The 22258-nt window shown below is 38.8% G+C and overlaps 1 protein-coding gene across 2 annotated transcripts in view; it reads right to left on the reverse strand.

Annotated features, from left to right (window-relative positions):
* The window catches only part of ARMC8 (armadillo repeat containing 8), a 107229-nt gene that overhangs the window by 15224 nt on the left and 69747 nt on the right, over positions 1–22258 (reverse strand). For both annotated transcript variants that reach the window (XM_032408633.1, XM_032408632.1), the window contains 6 exons: positions 15323–15405; positions 14930–15011; positions 11317–11403; positions 8364–8456; positions 4974–5123; positions 3874–3969 (listed from right to left, as the gene is read on the reverse strand). In XM_032408633.1, the coding sequence (XP_032264524.1) occupies positions 3874–3969; positions 4974–5123; positions 8364–8456; positions 11317–11403; positions 14930–15011; positions 15323–15405 (591 nt within the window). The remainder of the gene's footprint in view (positions 1–3873; positions 3970–4973; positions 5124–8363; positions 8457–11316; positions 11404–14929; positions 15012–15322; positions 15406–22258) is intronic.

Here is a 22258-nt window from a genome sequence, read left to right on the forward strand (position 1 = left end):
TCACAGCCAGACCAGGAGGAGGGCAATGTTTAGAGTAATGGTGAAAGGACTGTGGAAAGGAAACTGAGCCCGTGCCAGTCTCTGCAATTCAACAAACATTTACTGAGCACCTACAACGTGCATGCACTCTGCAGGGCATTAGGGTCAGACAGGAATAAGATACACTACCTAATCTTGAAGCGGTCACACAATTACATTTCACTGTGGTGTGACAGAGGAAAAACAGGACCGAAAAGGCATGAAGTACACTTGCTTGATACTGCAAAGGTCAGGGAAGGCTTCTTGGAGGAAGCGACACTGAGTCCTGGAGAACAGTAAGGAACCACTCAAAGAAAGTGATGAGAAGTGGGAATGGGGTCTAAATTCAAGTAATTTTCTCCAAACTTAACCTTTCTTTTGGTAGACTTAAGCAAATTAAGCTTGCAGATTATAGCTAATTGACGAGATTGTTTTCTTCCTATGGCCTGAGGCTTCAAACATAAAGCGTGTGTAGTCTTATTCTTCCTAGATTAATATACTGATTAAGAAGTGAGTCCTGAGGTTTGAACCAAAAAAAAAAAAAAAGAAAAGAAAAAAAAAAGAGGCTGCCTCTGGGAAGAGGAGGGAGTGACAAACATCTTTAGCCTCATCTAGGGAAGAGCTACCCCTCTCTTAACCACTAATACAGAATATGAAGGGGATTTCATGAAATATTTCTGAGAATAGACTTGTTCAGCAAGATAGGCAAGTGATTCCCCTTCTTGGAGTGTTAGAATATACCCATGCATCCTCAGGCTTGAACAGCATGGCAGCGCGAGCTACAGTTCTGTTTTAAAGCCCCACAAATGTTAGAGATCAATTAGTTCTTGGGCCAAGCCAATTTAACATATAAGCTAGGGAGCAGAGAGAAAAGCTACACACACACACACACACACACACACACACACACACACTCACTCACTCACTCATGTGAACAACTGGAAATTAATGATACAGTAGGGAGTAGGGATAGGCAAATTATGGACTGTGGACCAAATCCAACCCACTCCCTGTGTGGTAAATAGAATGTTATTGGAAGATGGCCATGTCTACTTGCTTACATATTGTCTATACCTGCTTTCAGGCTAGCACAGCACAGTTGAGTAGTTGCCACAGAGCCTGAATGGCCTACAAACTTAAAATATCTATCTTGCCCTGAAATAGAGAAATAGAAAAGTAATAGGGGAAAAAAAAATATCAATGAAACCAAAAGCTGCTTCTCTGAAAAGATAAAAAAAAAACCTGATAAACCTCTAGCCAGACTGATGAGGGGAAAAAGGAATTATCAATATAAAGAACAAAAGAGGGGATATTACAAAGAATGCTACAGACTTTAAAAAGAGAATGAGAATATTATGAAGAATTTTATGTTAATAAATGTGAAAAAGATGAAATGGACAAATTCTTGAAGGACACAAAATACCAAAGCTGACACAAGAAGAAATCGATAACCTGACTACTCCTATTTCCATAAAAGAAACAGAATTTAGCTATACACCCTTCCACAAAAGAGACACCAGGTTCCAGATGGCTTCACTGGTACATTCTACCAAAATTTAAGAAAGAAAGAATACCAATGCTTCACAAATTCTTACAGAAAACTGAGGAGGGCATACCTTCACCTCATTCCCTGAGGCAAGCATTATCTCAATAATCAAATATCAATATCAAAACCAAACAAGGACATCACAAGAAAACTATACATCAGTATCTCTCATGAATATAATTCCTTACCAAATTTCAGTAAATCAAATCCAACAACATATGTAAAGGATAATACATAATGACATTTTAATATGGTGTATCTCTCCATTTATTTAGGTCTTTGATTTATCAGTGTTTTGTTTCAGCACAGAGATCCTACACATATTTTATGAGATTTATACATAAGTATTTCATTTTTTCTGAGCTACTATAAATGGTACTGTTTTTAAAATTTCAAATTCTACTTGTTCATGCTAGCATATTAAAAATACAACTGATTTTTCTATCTTGTGGCCTTGGCTAATTCATTGATTAGTTCTAGCTTTTTCTGATGAGTCCATGGCATTTTCTACATAGGCATTCATGTTGTCTGGGAATAGTTTTATTTCTTCTTTTCCAATTTATATGCCTTTTATTTCTTTTTCTTGTCTTATTGCACTTGGTAGCAACTCCAATATGCTGCTGAATAAGACTGGTAACAATGGACATATTTGTCTTTTTCCCAATATAAGGACAGTGACAGATAAGTTCACTATCTTGATTGTGGGGATCATTTCATGGTATATACATATGTCAACATATCACAGTATATATTTTAAATATATGTAGCTTACTATATGTCAACATACCTCAAGAAAAAAAACGCTGAATTATCAGAAGTGTCTGAGAAGAACTAAACTTCCAGCTAATAACCAGACAGTGTAAGCCTCCCCATCATCACCTACTTCTGGACCATCACCAAAATCTGTACAAAAGCGTGTAATTTGAGTCCTGTCAGGACACATTACTGTTATTGGCCTTTTTTTTTTTTGCCCTCATCCAAATCTTGCCTCACCTTTTTGCCTTGCTTCACTTTTCAAGTTAGCAGAATTCTATCTAGGTGAGCTGTCTTTATAGACAAAATTCATTCCTATGCTCTTCAGGTAAAATAGTTTAAGTAAAATAGCTGGGCGTGGAGCCTGACATGGGGCTTGAACTCACCACCCTGACATTGAGACCAGGCGCCCCCAGGTGAATAGTTTATTTTGAGCAATGCATCTTCTTCATTGTTGTGTGCCAGTAACGGATCATGTTCAACCTAGTTTTAGTGATGCCTGAGATGATAGTTTCTCTGTGTTAAATTTTTGTTCACCAGAAAACATGGTTGTTTATTATTGAATTTTAAGAGAAATCACCTAAAATGTCCATCTTAAAACCACTTTATCAAATCTACTGCCTTTTTTGCTCATAAATTCAATTATAGCTCCTATATCCTACCATTCTTACTTCCTGGACTGTTCTTCTGAAGCCTGCAGAATTACTCTAATTCAGGAACACAGAAAATGCAGAGCATGGGCCTGCAGTTAGACCCTAAGTTCAACTCCCCACTGATGACCTTGGGCAAGTTTCCTCCACACATATAAGTATACAGCACAATGAATTTTGAAAGTGAACACATCATGTAGCTAACATCTATGTCAGAAAGTTGAACATTACCATTGCCTCAGATCTTGTATTAGAAATTTAAGTTTGTAGGTGACCTTTTTTATGACAAAACATATACTATGTAAAAATCCTATACTAAATCCCAGAAAATATAGAAAAGTAATTCTAAAACTGTCCCCTGATGAGCGCACAGCCTCTGTATTTTTATGCCTATCCTAAATCTGCCCTACTGCAAGACAACAGAAAGTAGAAGTATGGGATAGAAATAAAGAACAGGGATACATTAGAGTAAAAAATGAAAAACGACTCCAGCATAAGGAATTATTTTATCAGGGTGTTGCAGGAATTTGAGTTCAGACCATGGTGGATACAGAAAGCTGGAAACGATGAATCCAAGAGTGGACTCAGTCTAGGATGATCAAAGGTTACACTCCCTATGGAGACAGGGACAGTGTGTACAGTGCATGTCACAAAGGGTGAAACTATAGACTCTGGTAATATTTTCTTCTATTCCGGGAGGAAGAATTCTTGAATAGTTTCAGGGGTGGTGGAGGATCTTTCTCCTCAAATCTTTCTTGTCTCTATAGCACCTTCCATCTCAGCACTGTGTCTTTTGCAGATTTGAGTATTTCAGGAGACTCCTAATGAAGATCCTTCTTGGTATTCACACTCAGAAGATATTTCTCAGAAAAAAAAAATTAATAATAAAAAAAAGGGAACACATACCTGCTCTTTGACCTCAATGTTATGCTCCCCTTCCAGAATAAGGGTGACGGCTTGCATAATTTGCTTTCCATGAGTACTCATTATTTTATCTATATGCTGCAAAAACAATGGGAAATCCACAGTTATCATCTGGGGAACAAAGAAAAAGATCACAGAAAGGAACAGAAAGCTTCTAAGTTAAACAATATAATACACAACTGCTTGAAAGAGAACACCATAGCATACAGAACTAGATGCCAAAGAATAGTGTTTATTATAGCATAAAACTGCATTTTGCCTTCTATGTATGTGTCTGTGTATGTATGAGTGTGTGTGTGTGTGTATTTATGACTTGAAGTTTAAAAAATGACTTGGCCTGATAGAATACAGAACTACAATCACTGGGGATCCTCAAGTCCAAAGATATTACAGAAAAAGGAACTTAAAAATGGATGGGGAAGAGAAGCCAGAGACATGGAAAATATGGCACAGATTTACTAATACTCTGGGATACAAATGTACAAAGAAGGCTCAGAAAACAAGTGAAGCACAAAGGAACTACCTATGTTTCTTCATCTACCTAAAGGCCACTGACACTGTTGCTCAGGGAACAACGAGAGGGACCCCAGAAAAAGGCTCAGCCTCTCCTGCTTTGACATATACCCACTGTTCTCCACACTGACATCTTCAGAGGTCAATCCAGTAAATGTTGGCAGTGTGGGGATTGGTTTATGGAATAACATTGAGAAGGATTCTCTAAAGGGAAAGAAGCAGAGGCCCCAGGGTAAGTGATTTAGGCATATGAGAAAACCCATTCTGGCCAGCAAACCAAGTAAGAATAAAGTAACAAATCAAGGCAGGCTCATATCCAGCATGGAGTAAGGAGAGGGAGACAGAACAGGCAGTGCAGGAGTGGAGGGTCAGGTGGCTATATGGTAAAGCAGCTCCCAGATCACCTATGAAGGTGACAGGTCTAGATATTGACTTCTCACTTCTCTGGGAAGGGACAGCATTTGAATCACACTTCTGGGCAGATGTTGATGGGAGAAGTGAGGGAGGGCAATGTTTTACACTGCATATGCAGGGGCAGCTAATGTGGAAACCTGGATGATTTTACTTACAGGCCGAGTAGAAAGGAGATTTCTAAGAAGTCCCAATGTTTTCATCAGCACATTCAAATCTGAATCTGATAATAACCGGAATAGCTGTTCAGTACTCAAGCTTCGTAAAATATCTGCTTTTATTTTTTGTTCAGCCTGAAATGCCATATTCTGAAAGGATTAAAGAAGTTTCAAAAATCATGTTTAATTTGCTTTATTAAATTATATTTTGATAGTAACTGACAATTTTCAAAGTATAAATAGAAGTTGCAGATAATTTAAGGAATATTATTTTTCTGATTCCTGTTAATTACCTATAATTCTGCCTATCAAGAGAAAGATAACTATCTCCTATATATACTCCTGTATAAGGAATATGACCACTTCCTGATACGGGCATTTTAGCCTCTTAAGATTTGTCCAATAAATACAAAATCTACTGTTTCTTTTAAAAAATTATTTGATTTAAACTGAAAAAAAAAATAAAACAACAGAAAAACAAAACTTTTAAAAAACAAACCCAAAAAACAAAACCCAAACGAAAAAACAGTTCACTCATTTCTCCTACCCCCCATCCCCTACCTCTGGTAACTACTGATCTGTTATCTGTAACTATGAGCTTGGTTACTTTTCAGAAATGTTTCTGGTTATCAAGTTGCCTTCTGTGCACCATTTTCTTTTTTAAAGTAGGCTCCACACCAGTGTGGAGCCCAGTGTGGGGCTTGAACTCATGACTCTGAGATTAAGACTTGAGCTGAGATCAAGAGTCAGATGCTTAACCCATTAAGCCAGCCTGGCACCCCGCCTTCTGTGTACTTTAATAACAAAATTACTACTAATAACTACACCGTGCCACCCATTTTGAGAATGACTAAAAAGCACTCCCTTATTATGGGTGGAAATTAGTGGGTTTTGTTAACTTTACTGGCACAGAAACACCTACTGTATTCACAATACTATGCTGGGTGTTGATATGGCAGGTCTATATTATACAGGAAGCTCCCCAAAGGGTAGGAGGTGCGTCCAAGCTACTAGCAACCCCAGAGGGCTGGTATCTATTTTGCTCCTTTTTCTCCTTTCTGGACACATTATAGATTACCCAAGCTTAACCTGAAGCTATAATAACACATCTGAAGAAAATAAAAACACAGCAAATGCCAAATAACTCATAAATCAACTCTTGGTATAAAAATCTTTTGTATACTTGAGACTTACTATAATATGTGGTCATTGCCCTACAGGAACTTTTTTTTCTTTAAAGATTGTATTTATTTATTTATTTGAGAGAGAGAGAGAGAAAACACAAGTGTGAGTGGGGGGAGGAGCAGAGGGAGAAGGAGAGAGAATCTCAAGCTGATTCCTTGCTGAGCACGGAGCCCGAGGTGGGGCTTAATCTCACGATCCTGAGATCATGACCTGAGCCAAAATCAAGAGTAGGACGCTTAAAAGACTGAGCCACCCAGGTGCCCCCAGGCTTATTTTTAAAATTGGGAGCTAAACCATACAAAAGATCAAGTTATCTAATGATGTGAGGCAGCATGGCAGAGAGAAAAGAGTATTGACTGGGCTGGTGTCAAGAGACCCAAGCCAAAAATGATTCCACGGTTCCACGGTTTTATACTTGGTGGACAGAGAAGCAAGCAGCTGGTTATATGGTGACTAATGAGAATAAGATAGTTAATATGGATTTGAGGGTGGTATGATAAGTTCAATTTTCAACAATAAAATTGTACACGTCAGGGAGGCCTTTTTTTTTTTTTTTTAAAGATTTTATTTATTTATTTGACAGAGAGAGACACAGCGAGAGAGGGAACAGAAGCAGGGGGAGTGGGAGAGGGAGAAGCAGGCTTCCCACGGAGCAGGGAGCCCGATACGGGGCTCAATCCCTGGACCCTGGGATCATGACCTGAGCCGAAGGCAGACACTTAACGACTGAGCCACCCAGGCGCCCAGGGAGGCCTTAAATGAAGTCTCATAGGCCATTTAAGTAATAGACCTGAGTGGGGTATAGGGAACAATTATGTCTGGGTATGTATATCGCAAAGTAACTTCTAGTAAGGGGAGCTGAAACCATGAGAGTAGATGAAATCCCTGAAACTGAAGTGTAAAGGGAATTGGAAACTGGGAATTGAAAATGGGGAAATATTCCCTGAGAAGGAGGTTGAAAAGGGGGCTAGGTAGAAAATGAGGTTAAAAAAAAAAAAAATTAACTCCTGGGAAAGAGTTTCAAGAAAGAGAAGTGCTAAAAGCTGGCACAAAGTTTAGGAGAAAAATAACTGAAACTACTCGATTTGGTGCTTTTTTTTAGAAAATGATTATTTCTATCCCAAATTTGTGTGAAAAGACAACAGGTATACACGGAACAGCGAAAAGAATATGGGCTTGAAACAGGTTCAGAATCCACTGTCATCACTTATTAGCTGTGACACCTTGGATGATTCATTTACCCTCCAAGCCCCAGGTCCCCAATTGCGAGTTGGATATAAACCAATATAACTTAAAATAAGAATTAGAGATAACAATTAGAGATAAACACATTGCTTAGTGTCTGGTACATACTAATTAAATTATAACTACTATAATTACATTTGAAGAAATCCATGTAAATTTTAATTTCAATATATTTTAATAAATCTTAAGTTACATAGTTTTGACTTCATAGTTATATAGTTCTATAATTTACATTATTATAAATTATTTACTTGAAATTGTTAAGAAATTATTAAGTAATTATGCATCAGTTCTGTTGCCCTGGGCAAGTTCTTTAATCACCCTGTGCATAGTTTACTCATCTGTAAAATATGAATACTCCCTAGCTTATTTCAGAATTGTTATAAAGAGCACAGAAGACATGAAAAGGCTCTATCAAGCAGATATCTCTAGGCAGGTTATCAATATATTCATGACAAGGAAAATTTGTTTTTCCCAAATTAGATGTCCACTTTTAACACCTGTCTGCTTTTCTTTAATAATAAACAAGAGAACTGTGGCACACAGTGGCCACATAACTTGCTTATATTCAAATCCAAAAGCTGAATACTAACTCTTCTACGTCTGAGGTCATTAGAAAACTGAGCCAAAATAGCAACATTTATTAAAAAGCAAATTTCAAGGGCGCCTGGGTGGCTCAGTCGGTTAAGCGCCTGCCCTCGGCTTGGATCGTGATCCCAAGGCCCTGGGATCGAGCCCCGCGTTGGGCTCCTTACTCAGCGGGGAACCTGCTTCTCCCTCTGCCTTCTGGCCCCCTCCTGCTTGTTCTCCCTCTCTCTCTGACAAATAAATAAAATCTTTAAAATAAATAAATAAAAAGCAAATTTCAGACATTTCAAATAACACATTCTTTAGTTTTAACTTTGATAACAGCTCCATTCTCGTTACAAATGATGACTTATATAAAAGAGTAAAACATACCATTAAAGCCCAAATTCCATTCACTCGCAAAGCGGGATTTTCACTTTGCGTTAATCCACAAAGCAGTTCTACAGCTCCAGATTCTAAAATTGGCTGTGATTGGAAAAAAAGCACAGTTTTAAAGTCAGGTTTGTGACTAAATGTGCATGTATACCCTGGCGCTCTGCTTATGATTTCCTTCCTACTCTCACCCAACTCCAGGCAATTTTTGTATAGCAGGGAGTGAGGTGGACATAAAAATTACCACAAAAAGGGCAATAACAATTAGGTCTTTCACAAATTCAAAAACCAAAATCGTCCTAGTAATTTCTCTTTTCTTTGTAGCTCTGACAGACTCAGGAGCTGTCCTAATTTCTGTACATTCTGCACATGCCCTTATGATTCCACTAGCTACTTCCACACTCTCCTAACCGTCCTTTGAGACACTCACTTCCTGCATGGTGCACGGGTGTATCCCTTGTGTCCTTTACAAGCTGGGACTATGACAACATAGCTGGTTTACATGGAACTTACAAACCAAACTATCTTCTTTCCAAACTGTCAATGTTATTCTAAACATGCTGCAGAACTTTCAGTACTATCTATCAATTGTACAAGCAAAACAGTTGTATACTTTTATACTCCTATCACATTCTCCACCTAAAATAGCATGCTTTAGGCTGACCACTCATTTTATTTATGATCCTTGGCTGAAAACAGGGTTTGATAATTTCTAAAAAATTCACACCTTTGAGGACTGATCTACTGTCACCAATGAATGTTTAAAAGGCCCCCTTTCAAGTGGACTCTAGAACTGTCTTAAGCAGTTCAGACTTACATAGGGAGAAAAAGGGCAGTGACTTTCAAGATGACATTTTGAAGGATATACATTCCTCTACTTGTACAAATTGATTTTGTTTCTTTTTAAAAATTTCTTCTTTGGGTATAGTTGACACACAATGTTACATTAGTTTCAGATATACAACATAATGATTTGACAGGTTTATACATGATGCTACGCTCACCACAAGTGTAGCTGCCATGTATCACCATACAGTGCTATTACAATCCCTGTTATTCCCCAAACCTACTCATCATTCCATAACAGGAAGCCTGTATCTCCCTCTCCCTTTCATCCATTTTTGCCCATCTCCCCACCTCCTGTTTTGGTTTTTGTTCTTTTGAAGTAAGTTCAAACTTAGGAAATAGCAAGAATAAATGTAAGGTGCTTCTACCACATATTCTTTTCCTAGACCCAACAATTTTTAACATTTTGCCGTATTTATCATTATCTCCTTCTGTATGCCCATATCCACATTCTTCATCTTTTTCTGAACCATTTGAAAGTAGAACATATACATCATGCCCCTTTCCCCTTAATACTTCAATGTGTATTTCCTAAGAACAAGGATATTCTCTTAGAATCACAGAACAGTTACCAAATTCAGAGAAGTTAACTTTAAAACAATACTTTTATCAAATCTATAGCCCATATCCCAATTTTGTCAACTGGCGTAATAAGTGCTTTTATAGCATTTCCTTCCCTGCCAGTTCAGGATCCAGTTTATTTTTAATACAAAAAAATCAATCATATTATTGACCCTACGTCTGAGCTCATCTACCTTACTTCTAACCAGACCCTATCTATATATGCTGAAAGTGGATCTGAGGCAATATGAGTGTTGTTCAGGGTGATTAATGGTATAGTACTAACTGCAACCAGATCATCATCATGCCAAGACCCCAACCACCAGAGCAGAGGAAAACAGATGGAAACTCTGGCATCCTGTCTCGACTTTCTCTTCCTTCAGAGTAACTACCAGTCTTTCCCCTTTTGTTCCAAGATTTCTGCTTTTTGAATAACTGTCTCTGAACCTCCACCTTGTTACTAAATGCTTTCCTAATTACCAGTCAGAAGCTTACAGGTGTTACAATGCTAAAAGGAAATTCAACCAAAATGGAACTACTAAATAAAGGATAGTGTCTAAACCTCAGCTCACGATTGGGCAGACCAGAGATATTTTAACATGATGAAATGAACTCTATAAGGTTCCCTCCCTCCTTTATTAAAGTGTATTGTATTTTCCCTAGTATAAAAACAATACATGCTCAAATAAATTTATAAAATGTATAAAAGGGAAAAAATATTCCCACATGTAATCCCTCCCCAAACAACTACCATTAACATTAAACATTAAAAAGATTATTTTCCTGGGCACCTGGGTGGCACAGTCAGTTAAGCATCTGACTCTTGATTTCAGCTCAGGTCATGATCTCAGGGTTGTGGACTGAGCCCTACGTTGGGCTCCGTGATCAGTGTGGAGCCTGCTTACGATTCTCTCTCTACCTCTCCGTTTGCCCCTCCCCTCACCCTCTCTCTCTCTCTCCACCCCCCTTAAAAAAAAAAAAAAAGGTAAAAAGATTATTTTCCAGCAGTAATCTCCCTGAAATGACTTACAATCCTGGTTTATAAAATTGATCCTTAATTTATTCTTTAGTATATACAGTTTGAAAATAATCTATTACTTTTGTAATTAGATTTGTAGTTGTAGGCAGTTTAGATTAACTATAAGCTATAATATCCTTTAAATAAGTTGCACATGCCAGGCAGAAAAGGGAGAACAGGAAATTAAACCACATTTTAAAATTATTTTATTTGCACACACACCACCAAACAATTCAGAAGTAGTTCTGTTTTTTTTTTTTAAGATTTATTTATTTATTTGAGACAGAGAACAAATGGGGGATGGGCAGAGGGAGAGGGAGAGAATCTCAAGCAGGCTCCCTGCGGAACCGACACCGGGCTGGATCCCACGACCGTGAGATCACGATCTTGAGTCACCCAGGCGCCCCCCTGCCCTGAAGTAGTTTTTACACCCCAATCCGGAAATTTCAAAGTCAACTACTGTGAAAATTATTTGACTAAGTTCTAGGTAGACTGGGCAAAGTCTAGGAAGAGAAAATCGATACTAACCTCTTTGCTTGGAGAAAATTCAAGAAGAAGATTACATAGCATGGAAGATGCTACTACTAGGATTTCATCTGGTGCATTTTGTAAAACCTATGGAATTTAAAAAAGGGATGCTATTAATGGTTTGGAACAATGGAGGTGAGATCTAAGAACAAATGAGAACCAAAAACAATTTATCTTTCAACTTGACTTTTCATATTGGATAGTTAGGAAAGATCCACTTGTGATCGTGTCAAACTTTACCTGGTGCTCTAATTATGACTAAGGCCCTCACACCTATCTTGCTGGAGAAGCTACAGCCCCACTGCCAGGATGGGAGGTGCTGCACAGAAAGAGATAAACACATAAGTCAGGGAGGGGGTGCTCTATATGAATAGTTTGAACACCATGGGACTGCTTTAGGACAAGTTAGTTCAATTTACTCCATCATATAAGGCCACTTATGAAACCACATATTGCCCCAGAGCCTGAAATGTTCTGATGTGTGCGTCTGTAGAAGGACTTGTTTGACCAAAGCAGGGATGAATCAAGCTACTGTACAGCTAGGGCAATGTGGGGACTGGTTTTGAGGACTGGAATCACAGCCCTGGTTCCAACCCTCCTCTTCACTTCCTAGCTGTGTGAACTTGAGCATATTTCTTAAACTCTCTTAGTCTTTGAATTGAAGAAAACAACACTTCCTTGACAGGAGTTTTTAAGATTAAATGTGATAAGGTGAATGTTAAGGGAAGCAACATAACATGGGAGTAAAGGATGCAGACTGCCTGAATGCAAATTTCAACTCAAACACTAAATAAGTATATGAATTCCTTGGCTATAAAATGGGGATAATGGTATTGTTGTGAGAATTAACATATGAAAAGATTTTAGAACAGTAACTGGCACACAGTAATGGCTATAAAAATAAAGTTTTTACAAAGGTAATTTATTATTGTAATTGTTGTTATCATCAGGCACATAGTAGATACATAGCAAACTAACTGCCATGGACTCTCACTCAACTCAGAAGACAACAGAGCACAATGACAAATGTTAGTCACCATTAGCTATTATCAGAACCTATTTTTCTAGATTCTAAGGGTGAAGGCTTCATAAACACCACGACTTATATGCAATTTCCACTTCAACTAAATCCTCTGCATTTGGGATCAGATCAGGATCAGACCTCATGATCCCAAAAGGAATCTTAGAAGCTCTTGTTATGCAAACTGGAAATGGATCATCACAAAAAACTTCAGAGAGTTAAATATATTATCTGCTTTCTTGAGCTAAATCAAGTCTGAAGTTCCCAAGTTAAGAATAAGCAAGAATTACAAAATAGAAATAGTTGTCTTAAGATACTGCATTTTAACTCTCCTGTGAACTGTCAGCTGGTTGATGAAGATCAAATCTCATATACTATGCATCCTGATCTGTGTTTGCCACAACCTCCTCTGAGATCATATAGCCTTTCCCTTCCCTTGCCATGCCCTTCCTTTATCCCTCAGGTACACACCCTACTCATTTTTTAAGGCCATCCCCATTCCAGAAGCCTCCTTGAAGCCCTTCCAGTCAGAAGTCATTCTATCCTCCTCTGAATAACCACAGCCTTTGTTTGTGACCTTTCCTGGGACCCTTATTACTATCTACTATTCAAATTCTTTGTGCAGTCATGCCAATCTCCTTTACTATTATCAAATTTAAGCTTCTTGAAGGACTAATCTATCTATGGTCTAATTTATCCTGGCCCCTATCAACTGAATGGCACTGCACAAAAGGGGTGCTCAATGAATGTTTGTGAATTAAGAAAAATAATCATTTTCCAAAATTATACTACTTAGAATCATTGCTTGAAATAAGTGAGTGCCTACCAAGGCTTTAAAACGTTGCTTTGCTCAATACAATTCACTTTAAAAATACTACTTTTTGTTATATAGAGATTAATGTGCTTTTATCAAGTTTTATTTTCAAATGAGATAACAATGATAAACTAAAACAGAATAGATCCTATGAAAATTTTAAAAGCATTTACCCAATGTGGTATAAGATATAACACTGAAATTCAGAAGCTGACATCTAACACTGACCAAATAGAATTTCACCAAAATAAGGACAAAAAATAATGACAAATAAAATTTTTAATTAAAATTTAGTGCCCACTCCTCTGTAGTTTGCTAACCAACAGTTGAAAACATGGCAAAGCCAAAGGGGAAAAAAATCAATAGACATGCAAACAGCCTTGAACTAAGAGAAACCTAAAAGTGTCTGAAATAAATCACTGACTTCCAAGCTCAAGCTTTTAGTATTATACTTTGTGCAACAAAGTAGTGGTTTGACAGTAACTATACTCACATGTACCCAAGTGTACAAAATCCTTCTAGATTGCTCACCAAACCTTTGTCCAGGTAGAACTAGCTAGAAACAATATGTTGCCCCATTTCTGATTCATATGATAGAGGGGTACTGAACTGAGCAATTAGAGAAAATGGCTCCAGAGGAAATATTTGGAAGTTATTTTGGGAAATAGGAGAGCATTTAAAAAAATCTTGAATGGACAGAATCCAGAAATCAAGATTACATTGCTATGCAAAAGGTATAATCTAAAACAAGAAAGAGTACCCATAGCAAAACAGCTTTCCTAAAGAGAGCACTGGTCCAGCTCTTTCCATCTGGTGATCATACACCACACCCCTTCTACTACAGTCATGAAGACATCCTTAGGCTTCCTTCACGGATCATACTTAATACTTCTGCTCATGCTATTCCTCTCTCTGGAAAATCTTGCTGCCTTCCTTTTTCCTTCAAAGCCCACTTCATATTTTTCCTGCCTGAAGCCTCCCCTGACTATTTTCTACCACAATGATGCCCCTACTGTAACCTGAAACTTTAAGACGAGGGCAAGAGTTCTGTAGTAAAAAATTTTGGTAGCCTCACTGTGCCTAAGAGGTTTCCACAGTAGGTAATGAAAAACCAAAACCAAAACCAAAACCTTAAATAAAAAATTCTGTCGATTAAATGCAAGGTGTATGATCACTTAAAAAAAAAAAAAAAAAGATGGACCAGAGACCAAGTGGACCCACGGTTTTGTAATATATCAGGGGATAACATTAGCAGCAACCTAACACCTCACCTAAGTCTTGATTCAGATTTATTTGACCTAAGCCTTTTTTTTTTTTTTTGCCCTCAAGGAAAGACATAAGATCAAAGAAGTTATTTTGGTGTAGAGAAATAGGAGATAACACTGTGGTAAAAAATATCCAGGGATTGCCAAAAGATTAAGGGATTGCCAGGTTATACCTCTAAATGACTGATTCCTTTCCTTTTTGTAACTAAAAATTACAAAGACTCTGGATGAAGTCTAAAGTGTAATACCAAACATACAGGGAGATCAGATGAGTAAAGTTTTATTTAATAAAAGAAAACCAGGCATCTACTTCCCTGTCACACTTGAGATATTGACCTTAGAAACACGTTCTGCAGATCTAAAGATGCTTAAAACATCAGATCTGAGGAGATAAATATTCAAAATCCTTCACACAAAAACCAGCCATACTCCTAGACCAGGGGTGCTGTCAGCTACCTCGGCTCACTATAAAGGCTCTGTGGGAATGGGTGCTACTTGCTGCTTTCTTCTTACCTTCATTAAAGGTTTCCACACAGCGTGATCCTGGAAACTGGTTCGAAGCTGCTGCACAGATCTAGATAAACTGTGCAAACATCTACAAAGAATAATCAAAATTAGCTTCAAAAGAAGCCAAAACTTTTACTTTTCAAACACACTGCTTGGCATTTCACTAATTACTACTATGCACTTCAAGTATATCTATAGACATTATTAATTCAACTACTTCAGGACTTCATGGGCTTTTCAGCTAGCTTCTCTGTTAACTGATGTTACACACTGTATGAGTTCACCTGAGAATACTTTCGAGTAACATTTGAATTCTGCGCTTACTTGCTGAAGGTCCGGAAAGGAAACAGGTTAAACACACGGCAAAGGGTTTTTATTCAGACCATTTAAAGCTCATACCTGACGGCAGCTAACCGCACCTTGACACTAGACTCAGACAAGCCAGTCACAATTCGGTCCATCATATTTTCAGTCTCAATGATCTGGAGAAAAAGGTTAATGCTGCATAAATAACAACACGAAGAGGACAAATTTCACTGCTTGTAAATGCAAGTATGTTAATATCCATCAGAAGTTTAATGTTTTTAGCAAAAGTTTTTACCTCTGGAACAATCATTTTGTGGTGGGGGCAGACAGTTCATCAGAAAGGAAAGACTACCCTCTAAGGACTTGCCAGACTGAATGAAAGGCATGAAGGGGCAAATTATGTCTCTTTGTTTATTTTTATAAAAATACTTAAAACAATAACTACATGGCATAAATATTGCAGAGGTGTTACATAAATAGTATTGAGAAAAAGTAAAAGATGTACTGAATTATCATTGGGCAGGTTCCTGCCAGAGAGATTCTAGAAAAATCATGGTTCACACTCAGCCCCTTATGAAATGAAATCTGGGTTTCTGACAGAGCCACCCTGTGGCTACTTTCTTACCAAGCAAACGGAAACTAAGCTAAATATTTAGAAAAGTAACCCTTGCCATCTTTTTACTATAACACTAAGTCCTGTTACATGTAATCACTACAGTCACAAAGTCTTTTTTTTTTTTAATTTAAAAACAAGATAGCCTACAATTTTCCTTCATTAAACAATGTATAGATACAAAATAAATACTGTGTGGAAGAAATTAAGCTTAACTTGAGTGGTCCTATGGAAAAACCACCTATTAGGAAAAAAGCGAATACAATCACAACCAAAATGTTAACAACTAACATTTGTTAAGTACATCTATGTGCTGGGCATTGTGCTAATAAGCATATTACATGATCTGATTTAACCCTTTTGCAGGCATTATTATAATTATTCTCAACAGCCTATTAGGAAACTGAAGGTTCTAGATGATACAGAGCTTGCCTGGGATCACAAAGCAGAGAGGAGCCCAGGCATCTGACTCCAGAGTCCTGATGCTTAGCCATGCTTGTAATACTGTCCTGGTTAGAGAAGTACTCCTGTGCTCACAAGGTAGTCCCCAACATGAGTGACATGTTAATGGAAACACCTAGCTGGGAGAACACGTGGGAAGATCACCTGGGGAGCTTAAAAAAAAAAAAATCAGAGGCCAATTAAGTCAGATTCTGTGGAGTGGGGCTCAGGCACCCATATATATATATATATATATATATATATATATTTTTTTTTTAAAAGCTCCTCAGGTAAAGTCCAGTGTGCAGCCAAGGCTGAGGTTCACTGACCTAGACTAAAATGAAAGAGTTAGAAGGCTGACTTCAGAACAGGAGAGGGTGGGAAATCTCCACATGTTCAAGCCAAATGGGAAGCTAAAACACAGTGTTGAAATTAATAGTGATGGGGAGAAAAATATCAACTATTAACAACATGGAGCCACACTTTAGCTATAGGGTAGGAATGGTTAATTTTTATATAGTGATTTACAGGTTTCAAAGTGACAGAAGAAAACTTGCATATTGATCCACTCCTCTCCCCAGACCAAACTTAATCTTACCCTTACCTTTATGCACATGACCCTGTCCTGTCTATCTAGCCCCTCAGCTCCTGTCTGTTTACCTACTCTTGACCCTCACACACCTTGCTCCCTGACCTGTATGCTTTGCTCACTTAGTAGACAGATTCCCCAATTCACTGTCCTCCCACCACACATTCCTGCTTCAGATCTCAAACCACTGATAATACAATGGAAGTCACCAAACCTGGCAGCCTGCTCTCAGCTTATGCTATCCCACTGCTGCTCCACCAGCCCTGCACTCATCTGCAGGAGATTCCCGTATCTCCTAGGATGGTTACTTCCTACTTCAAATTCCTCCCACCTCCTCATGCCCTAAGTCCCTCTGTGCCTACCTCATTTTTGCAGGAGCCTTGCTTTCTTCCTTGGACACAAGTTGTCTCAACTTTCTTCTTCTCACTAGTATGTCTCCATCTTCTTCACTCTTTGTTGAAGTTGGGTACTTCAAGCTCAAAGCCCTTCCACCTTGATACAGAAACTACTTTCCATTACCTCTTTCTTGCATCTTTATTCTGCCTATCCTGCTGGATCCTTCTTGGCCTGCCCCACTGCCCACTTCCACCTCAACTTAAAAGGCAGAGTGCCAAACTTTAACCTCTTTAAGCTATAGTCCTCTCACCCCTTCCCTTCCTTAAATGGACACATGTCCCAAGGCTCCGCTCATCTCTCACTCTACATATATGACAATGCTGGGACTTCAAAATCAGCTTGATATTCCCCAATCTAAAATTCTTTATTCCAAGAATAAAGTGGTGGTGGTGGGGGTGGGAACACAAGAACACTCTCCAAGAGCTGAGAAATGCTATTAGGCTGGCTCCAGATGCTTAGGAAACCTGGACATGAGCAAGAATTTAAAGAAGCTTCTGGATAACATTTATTGGCCATTTATTGGCCATCCAACCAAAGATGTAAATCTGCCAAGGGACAAGTGCAGCAATCATGAGGCATATAGATTTGCTCTATAATCCTGACCAACTCACTTGACCTCTGTGGGCTTTCAGTAAAATGAGGGAATAGAGCAATGATTATTCTACCTCCAATCATTTGCAACCAGCATGTAAATAAAAATCATGTTTGTCTGGGCAAAACTATCATGTTATCCAGAAGCGACATGGGAAGGTAGAGTAGATGAGATGAGACAGTACAGGTCTAGTTAAATAAGGGGTCAAAAATCAGGTAGCAGGCTAGGCTAAGGGCAAATAGGGCACAGCTCCTATTTACATGCCCACATTTACTTATTCAGTAAATATCTGAGTGCCCACTGAATGCTAGGCACGGTTTTAAAACTTGAAGATAAAATGGTGAGGCAGAAAGCCCTTGTTCCCACCAAACTTACAGTACAGGTTAAGCAAGTGCAATGAACTACTGAATGAGTGCTATGGCACTTGAATCGATGTTAGCAAAAGCACTTTAGGAATGACAGGGGCCATGGGGCTTAAGGCAGACAGAGTGAATTAAGTGTCTACAAAGGCTAAGTGGGAAAAACACCCATTCTCAGAATGGCTGGGAAATGGCCATTAATGACCATACCAGAGAATATTGAGGCTTAGGCCAGCAGACAGTAGAGAACTATGTTAGCAGCCAATCATTATATAGAGCAGAGCTTCATGCTCTAAGTTTCCTGGGAGTGTGGTGGCTGGTATTTTGGAGCTGGAGAATAGCTATAAATTGGCTGGTAAACCTTTCCCCTGATTTGGGATATAAAATAGTAGGCCTCTTTGAAGGTATTTTCTCTTTCAGGCACAAGGTGACCCTTCTTAGGTTACAGTCAATCAAAATGTCTGCAAGTAGGAGGCCTGGATTTGTACCCAAACTTTGTGGAGGGACTTTAGTAACCCTGCTAACATTCTGGAAAGCCCATTACTTGAATGACTGGTCCACCTTCTCCATCAAGATACCAGTCTGGGAGCAAGAGGGTGAAAATAATGCAAAGTCAGAATGTGAACCTAGGATTCCAACCCAAAAAGGTATTCTGAGAGGCTATGTGAATGAGCAACATGATCTAACTGTGGTTTGGTATTCTTGAGGGTATTGACACCATCTGTGCAGGGATAAAGGGAGCAATATAGTGAATACACTGACCAAAATAAACATAAAAATGTGATTACGAGGCAGAGAAAGGTTTGGAATCACATTCAGAGAAAAATTTTTTAGGTCAGCTGAGAAGGAGTTGGCAGTGGCTGTTGCCATAGCTCTCTGACCCACTGACGGTCTAACAGAGCACCAGGTAATTTTTTAGACTGGGGTTGGAAAGCCAAGCACAATAAAGCATGTTCTCCATGGTGCCTTTCAACAACCCCTGTACTGTGCTACAAAGCCTTGATAATGATAGAGAGCCAAGTCCTAGCCCCTGTAAAGGATCTTAGGTCTTTCCAGAATATAAGAGCAATGTCAAGTGAACCTTGATGTTGTTCTGCCACATGGTTCTGGTTGGAGGTTCCTCAGCCATAGTTCAGCAAATATGCCCTGTAGCACAGCTTGCTGAATTTGCTTTAAAAAAAAAAAAAAAAAAAAGGAAGGAAGGAAGGAAGTTAGAAAGGAAGGTAGGAAGGGCGGGTGGGCCCTTTGTTACACAGACACTGTGCCTGGCCAGGAGTATAAGTGGTGGACTGAATCTTCAGAGTGGAGGCGCCACTTCTCTCTCTGCTCTTCTAGCAGCCTGGGTTGTAAATTTAACTACAGAATTAAATTACATAAAAATGCTGCATCATAAACTGACCAAGTTTTAGGTCAATGGACCAGGTGCTAATGCTCTCTCTGCTGGTATCTTTAGTTCTTGTGACTACATGCTTTTGCTAAGCTTTCTTCTCTGACACTGTAGCTCTTGCAGGGGGAGAAGAGGGTCTGAGGCCCCTGCCATTGGGACAGAACCTTATGGCCTGTGAGAGAAAAAGGCAGTAAGCCTAGAGGGTCATGGGGAAAACGCAGAACCCAGATAATCCTAAGGTGCATGGCACACATGGGAGTTAATAAGATGAAAATGGCCTTGGTTTCAAGGGAATTCCCTAGCCCTCCATGAGCTCTACTGGACTCATACCTTAGTTGTGGCCAAGTCATGTACCACCTGTTCCTCAGAGCATATGAAGAACTGGAAGAGTCAGAGTTAAAAACAAGGCCCAACTATTCTTCCAGGATGAAGCACTTCCCCGGTACTAGCAACTTCAGATTGGACCTTGAACTGTGATCAAAACAGGTCAAGCAGAGGATATAAAAACCAGGCAGATTCTTGGTGGTGTCAAGAAACTTCTCAGACAATTCAGAGTGGGTGGGCTTGGAGTCAAGGCAGTTGGATGGTAAAGCGGGCATTTTCTTAATGTCAACCATTTATACTAATGTGCACAATGGCCAGGCAAATACAATTTAATTCCAGGTAGGCTTTTGTGAAAGGTTCCCAGAAAGTCTTCACAGAGGATGACAAGAATGAACAGGCTAGAGAGAATAAAGACTTGGAATCGAACTTTGTTAAGTTAGAAGAGGTAGATCTAAGATCTAAGTGGATAAGGTAGCAAATCCGGAAAGTCTAGTTAAAGCAGCAGGGACTAAGCAGCCAAGCAGGATGCAGAAAAAGAAGGTCAGGAACAAAGAGTAGGTCTGGCAAGGAAATAGGATCTACAATGGACATTGCACCTATTGGGTGTGGATGGCAACCCTTTCGATTCTTAAGTGTCAATGTAGACGAGTTCCAGGGTACACAGTTGAGTCTTTCTGATCAGGTGCCCCCTATTTAAGGTCCAGCCCCTCACAAAACTTATCTTTTTTTAAGCAGATGAGCCCTATGAACAAAAGGTCTGATGTCAGTACAGTCAAGAGACTGGTTTTAGAAACACGGTAGAGGCTTGGGAGGAAGGAGAAGGGTTATGAGATAATAAGGTAGATGCTAGAGTGAGATAGGCATGTACAACCAGCTTATTTGGCAGCCTGAGTAGGATTAATAGGGGCGTGAAGAGGGATCCACTCCTAAAAATGGAAAACCAAAATTTCCCTAGGTTTTAGGAAGTTGCCGTACTGATTTTACCATAAAATACTTAACTAAAAGACACGATGCCATGTATATCATGGAAATGCACTTAATATTTATAATTCCTGAGCACATCCTTATACCAATTCCTTTATTAAAACAAAAAAGCAAAACAAAAACACCCCAACAGCACATGGCCTTCCACAAATCAAGCAAGGGGCAGCTGCAATGCTTGCTCCGAAAGAGGTTCACCTGGGAGCCCAATTCCCCTACTGCATTCTTCTCAATACCATTGATGGCAGCAGACATAACTATCCGAAGGAATTAAATACATGTATTGCTTTTAGTTGAATAATGTTGAGGGGTTTTAGAAATAAACTCATCCAACTTCTTTAGTTCATCAATGAGGTCTCTGAAATTCAGGAAGATTAAGTCACTGGTCAAGGTTCTCCAGGCAAACTGGGACAGTGGTAAGGCTCCACTGGGTTTTCTTACTTCTAGTGTGAGGTCCATTTCACTTGCTGTGCTTAAGGACGAGATTTTTGCTTAGCCTTAGTAACTAAATTGAGATCTGACTTGGAAAACTTGGGAAAAAGGAGTAGTTAAAAAGTTATCAGTGCTAAAAAAAAAAAAAAAAGAAAGAAAGAGAAGAAAAAAGAAAAAGTTATCAGTGCTGTGGAAACCACAGCCTCTATATACTGACATCTTAGGCCAATAAAAATTAACATACTATACAAGACAAGAGAGGTCATCATTAATAAACTGAAATGACAGAGGGGAAAAAAAAACAGGTACAATTCACAGGGCCCCCAAAGAGAGAAAATAACAAATGAATGATTTAGGTTTGGTTGGGGGTAAAAATGCCAAAGGTCAGAGAGAATGGAAGCCAATGAAGAAAAGGTAAGCCAAGGAAACACTGTGAAAAAAGCCACAAGCGTGAGTTCCACTGACTTTTCAATTCAATTTCCTGATGATTTGATCTCCATTCTAGAATCAGCATCTAGCTTCTGTAGATACTAACTAAACAGAACTAATATTCTACTGTTCTCAGGCCATAAGCCCCATCTGTTCTGGATGAGAACTGTAGGCTTTCCCACCCACAGTCTATTCTATGTAATATCTTTGCCACTGCTCCAACGTAAGATTTTGACATTTTCCTTATGCAAACAGTTTTAAAATAAAGGGTAGTTTTTACCAAAGACTCTTTTTTTTCCCCTAAAAGATACACCGCTTCTCTTAGGACAAATAACTATAAACCCATTATATTCCTGAGTCTCAGTAAATATTTTACAAAGTATTTCTTCCCTTCTCTCAGTCTTCCATTGCTATCCACTCCCACATTCATACCAAATTTCTCTAACTCCATGATCTTGGGAAACAGGGGGTGGGAAGAAATAGTTA

The sequence above is a fragment of the Phoca vitulina genome, unplaced genomic scaffold (genome assembly GCF_004348235.1).
Source record: "Phoca vitulina isolate PV1807 unplaced genomic scaffold, GSC_HSeal_1.0 scaffold10, whole genome shotgun sequence".
Lineage (NCBI taxonomy): Eukaryota > Metazoa > Chordata > Mammalia > Carnivora > Phocidae > Phoca > Phoca vitulina.